Source organism: Nyctibius grandis, chromosome 5 (genome assembly GCF_013368605.1).
Source record: "Nyctibius grandis isolate bNycGra1 chromosome 5, bNycGra1.pri, whole genome shotgun sequence".
Taxonomy (NCBI): Eukaryota; Metazoa; Chordata; class Aves; order Nyctibiiformes; family Nyctibiidae; genus Nyctibius; species Nyctibius grandis.
The window spans coordinates 43,404,091-43,411,199 of record NC_090662.1 but is presented as its reverse complement, the minus strand read 5'-3'; the positions used below and the strand labels follow the sequence as shown (position 1 = coordinate 43,411,199).

Genomic DNA, 7,109 nt, shown 5'->3' with positions numbered 1-7,109 from the left:
CCCCGCCACCGCCCCGCTATAGGCTGAGCCACCGGCTTTCCCCGCCCCCTGCCTTACACGGCCTCGCGCTGAACTGAGAACTACATTACCCAGGATACCCCGCGCTCGTGGAGTTCCCCTTTGCTTTTCTTTTCTGCCCCTCCCGTTCCCTCCCGGGCAGCGAGGACGGGGCGCGGTCTCGCGAGAGTCGGGGCGGGGCGGGGCGGGGCGGGCGGCGGGGAGGGGGCGCGGCGCGGGCCGCCCTGCACAGGAGACGAAAGCGGCGGAGCGGGTGGGGTGGGCCGCGCTGTGCCTTGCTGAGAGCCTTGGCCTGGGCCCTATGGCGGCTGCGGAGGCGGCGGCCGCGCCTGCGGAGGTGGCGCTGGATCCTAGCGGGCTCTCCCCGAAGGAAGAAGGGGAGCTGGAAGACGGTGAAATCAGCGACGATGACACCAACGGCTTCGAGCCCGGCAGTGGCTCCGAGCCCGGCGGCGGCCTCGTCAGCAGCAGGGCCTACTCGAGGCGCAGGCCGCCTCCCGGCCTCCGCGGGGGCATCTCGCTCTCCTGCTCTGGCCGGCGCTTCCCCCGCTCGCGGCACCAGCCGCCGGCGGAGATGGGGCATCCGCACGGCCACGGCGGGTATCGGCCCAAGGACTCGTTCCGCTCCCATCCGCCGCCCATGCCGGCGCCGCGGATGTCGTCGGGCTCGCACTCCGAGACGGGCCCCCGGCTCTCGTTCTGGGAGCGCAGCCACAATGCCCTGGACCGATTCCGTTACCGAGGCCGGCCCTACAGGGGCGGAGGGCGCTGGGGTAGGAGCCGAGTCGGCGGCGATCGGGGAAGCAACCCTCCGGGGAGGCCGCCCGGAGGGGGAAGCGGTGCCGGATTCAGTAGCAGCCAGGGCTGGAGGGAGCCTTCGCCTCGAAAATGTATCCTTGAGACGTGAGAGGGAGCGGAGGCGGGGAGGCCGTGCTGCTGGGGTGGGCCTGGCTGTGTCGGTGCCCGCGGTGCGTGGCCCAAAGCCCTGGGAAGGGGCGGTTTTCCCTCCCGCTCTGGCACTAGGACTCCCGTAGGGTAACGGGGAGGGAGGCCCCCCACGTCCAGTGCCAGGGGTTGGCTGGGGCGGCGGGCCCTGCTGCTCAAGGAGAGGCTGCTGGGAAGCCGGATTACTGCCATGACCTGGCTTGCCGATCAGCCCCGTGTAGGGAAAAAGAAAAAGCATATCCTGAAACGAAGCCTTAGTCGATTGGATTGCAGGTGGCTGCTTTTCTGGCCTGAAGTGCAAGTATTGTGAAGCGGGGTCAGTCTTTGGTGCGGCAGTTTTAATGTATGTAATTAAAGTGTCAGAGTTGTAAAGCTAAAACCCTAAGCTTGTTAATTTCCCTTGTTGGGCAATGAAGGATCCGCTGTTTTTTCATCTTTGCTTCCAGCCCTTCAGAGGCTGTTACACGTAGCTAAAGCTAACTTTAAAGCTGAACCTAAGTTGAACTGGGACTGTATACACAGAATGTGCTTTATATGTGAGTTTGGGTAACACAGGAAAGCTCTATTTCTCTATAAAGCCATACTCGGCAGTCCTTGTAGGATGTTCTCCACTGATTGCTATTAGAGTTAGTTAGGTGACTTTTAATAGAGTTCTAATATTTCCTTTTAGGAGTAGGACTGCGAAAGGGAAAAAGCTCCTCTTATTTTCCAGGTTTGCTGTAGAAAAAAACATGAAGAACTGATGCCAGGTGTAACTTAGGGGCAGCCTGGTACTGAAACTTGATGTAACTGCATTGTTGCCTAACTGAAAATGTAGGCAAGTATAAAAAACACTGAGTGAGAGAACTATTGGTTAAAACCTATTCTCCAGAATCTTAGTGTTTTATTGTCCTCCGTACCAATAGTCAAAGGATATTAATTTTTTGCTTCCCTGTGCTGGTTGATCCCAGGAACAGGAATTTTTCCTACTTGTGCCAGCTCTTAAAGCTTTGAAAGCTACTCATTGGATCCTTGTGTTAATTTAGATACAAGATTAATTATCCATGTCAATTTTTTTTTAATGTGGATGGAATATGTAAACTAATGATAAATAGATGCCTCTATTGCATCTCATCTGGTAAAGTTACGGCATTACTGAAGTCTTCATAAGAACTCTTCATTCAAGGATCTTATTTCGAGAGGCAGTGCGTGAAGATGTGATTTGCCCAAGGTCGCACAGTAAGACGGTTCTAGTGCTGAAAATAGATTTTAAGTCTCTTAATTTGCAGTGTGCTCTGAGTACCAGAAAATGGTTACTTTCTGTATAATGAGTAATTTGCAGGGCAAATATATTGATCATCCTAAATAGACCTTGCAATGTTTGTTAATGCTGATGTAGAGTCTCCTTCTCCCTTCTAATTGAAAGGGCATTCAGAAACTGATAATTCCATTTTCAAACCAAAAGCAGAAAATGAGGAAGTCCATTTTTATTAAAGTGCAATTTAAAGATGCACTTTTCTGTTTAAACATGACATAGAAGGTTCTGTTGCTCTTAATAAGTGACATTCAGTTGTTTATGGATCATGTAGTTAAGGAAAGCCCATGGTTTTCTCTCAATGTAAGTTTTTTCCATATTTTTAATATCCTTGCCACCTAAAGGAGTCAATATTACAGTATTCCATGAGCTAACTCCATGTTGCTAATGTTAATGGAATAGGGGTGTAGTTTATGGGCATGGGACTTCAGAAGAGACCTTCAGCTGGTACAAGGAGGCTTGTGGCCTGGAGTGATATTTGCAATTCCCCCGGGAAAGTGAAATGTTTAATTGTCTGCTAAGAGAGAGATGTGGTGTGTGCTCTTTTTTTTTTTTTTGTTATCTTTATCCTTGGAACTAGTACTTTGCAGAATGGTTTGTAGAAGTATATGTATAAATGGAGTAAATGACACAGTGGAGCACTTCAAGAACTCTTGTTGCTTTTCTTTGGGTGTTATCTTTTAATAGGCTTTTCTCTTTTAATTCCTAGCAACTTAACGTGAAGCTGTTGGATAGTCATTCTGCAGAAATTCTTGCATAGAGAGCTGTGGAATTTTGAGTCTGAAATATGGGATCAAAATGTGACTTTCTGTTTACGTTAGATTTTGAACTCTTAACAGCATATATTTTTCTTCACTTCTGACCCTCCAGTTTCTTTAGTTGGTCTCTTTTTTTTGGTTGTAGGATGAAGTTTCTCTTGATTGAAGAATAACTGTCGTTCTAATGTATGTGTGCCTGTTTGCCTTTCATAGCACTCCATGTAGTCTTGCATTCTCTGTGTAGAACCACATATAAAAAAAACCTTCTACATATGTGAAACACAGAATTTCTGATTAATACCACTTTGGGAACTTTAGCAATTGTATTATCCTGAGCACAAAAAACATCTCAAATCTTTGTCTTGTTATCCAGCTCTAGATGACTCCAGAAGCTATTGAAATATTTCAAGATCAACTGGTAGTTAGACTTATTTTTATAAATGATGTTAAGTCACTTAATTAGCTTCAGACTTTCCCGTGGCTCACAAAATCACTAATGTAGTTGTCTTTTTGGAAGTAGAAATGTGTTGGAAGTGAATTTGGCAAATATGCATACTACACACAGCTCTTGGTATTTTCAGCGTATTTATAGACTGATTGATTGCCTTCTGGATTTTATGTAGTTTATCTCTACTAGTTTATGCTTTTTGCACCGAAGCTTAAGGAAGCATTGTATAGCAAAACATTTCCTGATATTACAGAAGCTGTTTTTGTAGGATACATACCAAGATTCTTCATACTTATGTTAGAAGTTAACCTAGTGAAACATACAAGTTGTTGATGTATGTTGCGAGCAGAAGACAAATATAAAGTTATCTTCCTGGGGATTCAGTATGTCTGCATTCAGAGGACACCTATTTTAGCTTTTAGTTTTACTCAATTTATTGTTTTAAGAGATGACATTGATGAAAAAGCATTTTGCCTAAGTGGATGTGAGTCAGCTGTTATCACAGCAGGGTTGATACTGAAAGTCGAATGAGTCAAACCTGACTCAGTATCCTAAAAGACTTCCCCCTGAGCAAGCATGATTGTTTTACAGGATAGTTTAGCTTTTCAAGTGTCAGGTTAAGGTAAGAGAAAGTAGACCTCTAATAGTGAGAACATTTGTTCTGGATACAGTTGCCTAAGAATATCTCCATTTCTTGCCTTGGACAACATGTCAAGAAAATCTGTCCCTTGGGCATGCATAGACAACCTTTTCTGAGTAATTAGTAACTCCCAGTCCTCTTCTAGCATTTTTTTAATGTTTTGATTGCAAGTCTTTAGCCACTTTTTTTTTATTCCCTTCGGTTGTTGATTATTCTGTGCCTTACCTGATTTGTTGAGCTGCAGTTACTGCAGTGTGTAATTGTGCTGTGGCTAGACTTAGCATTTTATGAAAGGATAAAATGAATGAGAATAGATTTAACCTGTCTTTTTCAGAATGTCAAGTAGGGAGTCAAGGCTTGAGTTATGAACTCTGGAAGTCTGACATACCCTCTGAGATAGCGAACTTTCTTAGCATTACGGCTGTTTCTGGGAGGATGGTGTGACCAAGAGATAAGACTTCAGCAATTCATGAAATTCTTGTCATAGGTAGGATATTTTGGATTGTGGGTTTGAGAAAATGTTATTTAAGCTGTCAATGTATAATAATGGATAGATCTTTTGCCTGGTGCTCATATTTATAAGGGATATTTTTCAAGCTAGCCTTAAGGTAAAATTAAAATATGAGAGAATGATTTTAAGTTCCGTTTGTCCTAATTTAGTATTCAGTGGTAATATCACCACTATTTTAAGGTTATACATGTTCTCGTCTTAGTTTTCTTGACCAGTAATTCAGCCAAAACTTTTGGAAGGTCCCCATCTAGAAAGCAGAACTACTCTTCTAAAAATGAAAACTCTGTGGAAGAAAGTTTTGAGGATCTACTTTTGAAGTATAAACAAATACAGTTAGAGCTTGAATACATTAATAAAGATGAAAGATTGGCTTTGAGCAACAGGGAAGAAAATGAACAACAAGATGATGATAAAACAGTGGATGCTGAGGGCCAAGTAACTGTAGAAAATGACAGTATTACAACAGATGCTATAAAAGAAGTATCTCCTGAGGAGAAAAATCCAGTTATAGCCTTTCAGGCATTTGAACTGAAGCCTCTCAGACAAAAACTGCCTACTCCAGCTGAGAGGAGCAGATTAAAAAAAGGCAAAGAAGGAATGAAGCAGTCGTCACAAAAATCTGAAGTCACAGAATCCAGCCAAGGTAAATACTTGTAAAGTTGCTTGAGCTTGTAAAGTTTTTTTTTCTTGCCATTATCTGTCGCATTTATTAGGTGTTGGGGAACTCTTACTTTGATCAAAATACTAATTTTAATTAAAATGTTAAACATTTTAAGTTACAGATTTAATGTACTTAATTTGTTTTATGTAATTCTGTGAATTACACAAATGTGCTTGGAAGCATTTTTTTTTTTTTAACTAATGTGTTTTCCTAGACTAACTGATAGTACAACAGAAAGCACGAGGACAAGACTTGAAGGTTTTAATTGCTGTTCAGAGCAGAAATCATGGGCTTTCACTTAGTTTTCATTCCTGTTTTTCCCTTGTTCTTTTTTTGCAGAAGCAAAACGTGATTTTGATTTCTTTTTTTTTTTTTTTTAGCTGAAAAGATAACATTTAGAGACATCTTTTTCTGCATTTCATCTAAGTTATGTTTTTTCTTCAGTGTAACAAGCCTGTATGAGGTATCTTCACCAGAATTGTTTTGGTCATAATGGATATTCACAAATAGTGAAGAAATCATGGGCCAAAATAGAAAGGATTTGTAGAAGAAATGTAGCCGAAGGGCAGAATAAGTATCTTGTCCACGTAGTTCTGGACTGCAGGCCAAAGAGTGCAATCGCTCAGATGTGTGAACCAATTATTGAGAAACAACTTACTGTGTCTAGCTGACTTGCACTAAAAGTCCTCAAGCTTACTTTTAAGTCTGCAACAAAATAAGGCAGCTAGCTTAAGCTTCCTATTCTGAGGCTTCATCTAGTTCTAATAAGTGTTTGCTGTGGTTGAGGGTGTGCTTGTGGATATCACTTGTCATCTTATGTTAGCTAATTTGTCAATGTGTGTAAACTATCAATTTGAGTGGGAAGAGGCAAAGTAGTAAATGGATGGATTAAGAACACAGGTAAGTAATTAGTAGGAATATGAAGAAAGGTAGAACACTGAAAGTCAGAATGATTTATATGTGACTTCAGAATGAGAGTTTAGAAGATCAAGCCTGTAAAGAAACCAAAAGAGAACTGGTAATTAGTAGTCAGATCACCTCTTTCTAGGTATTTTTTTCTCCTTGTGTCTTTCCCATTACTTAAAAAAAAAAAAAAGCTCTGATATTCTTTAAGAGGTGATGTGGTTTTTAATAGGAGACACGAGCTAAAACAAGATGTCTTGACTGTAGAAGAAAAACCAGTAGCCTGCTGGAAGAGAAAATAAGGCAGGAGTAAAAGAGCTACTTAGAAAGCAAAACAGTCTCAAAAAAAAAAAAAATTCCAAGTTCAAAACTTGGAAGCACTGAAGTTGAAAATACAGTTCATATGATAGTGAAAATAGATGCTATAGCATGCACATTAAGAGCATCGTAGTTTTTGCACAGCACTCAAATGTATGACGTAAAAATGATCCGAAAGCAGACAGATTATGTATGAGTGACTGTTTATGACAACGTAATACAGGCTTCCAAACTAGAAAAACCCATCTGATTTCAGTTATTGCAGTTTCATGTGTATCAAGTGAATGTATACTACTTGATTATCCATATATTAAGAAATCGGCAAAATTTGGTTTTCCAGTTATTTTTAAACGGTGTGCTGGATGTTTCTTCAGACCTATTCAAGTTGAAGAACTTGTCTTAAAACACAGAGAAGTTTGTGTCTCTTTCTAGAATTAATTCTCTGTGGTTCAGCTTCTCTGACAGAGGCTTTACAGTATTCCCTGCTTTCCTTTCTGTGTTGCCCATTAGTCTGTTCCACCTGTGTTGTTCCTTCCTGGTTTGAAAGAGTGTTTTAGTTTGCATAGTATATCCCTGCATATGTCTGTCTGCATCACAGAAACTACTGTACCAT

At 41.9% G+C, this 7,109-nt stretch overlaps 1 protein-coding gene across 2 annotated transcripts in view; it reads left to right on the top strand.

Moving 5' to 3' along the window:
• The first annotated feature begins 263 nt into the window (after positions 1-263).
• ZFC3H1 (zinc finger C3H1-type containing) overlaps positions 264-7,109 on the top strand; it is a 51,002-nt gene continuing 44,156 nt past the window's right edge. For both annotated transcript variants that reach the window (XM_068400959.1, XM_068400960.1), the window contains exons 1-2: positions 264-908; positions 4,838-5,257. In XM_068400959.1, coding sequence (XP_068257060.1) covers positions 320-908; positions 4,838-5,257 — 1,009 coding nt within the window. In that variant the 5' untranslated portion in view covers positions 264-319. The remainder of the gene's footprint in view (positions 909-4,837; positions 5,258-7,109) is intronic.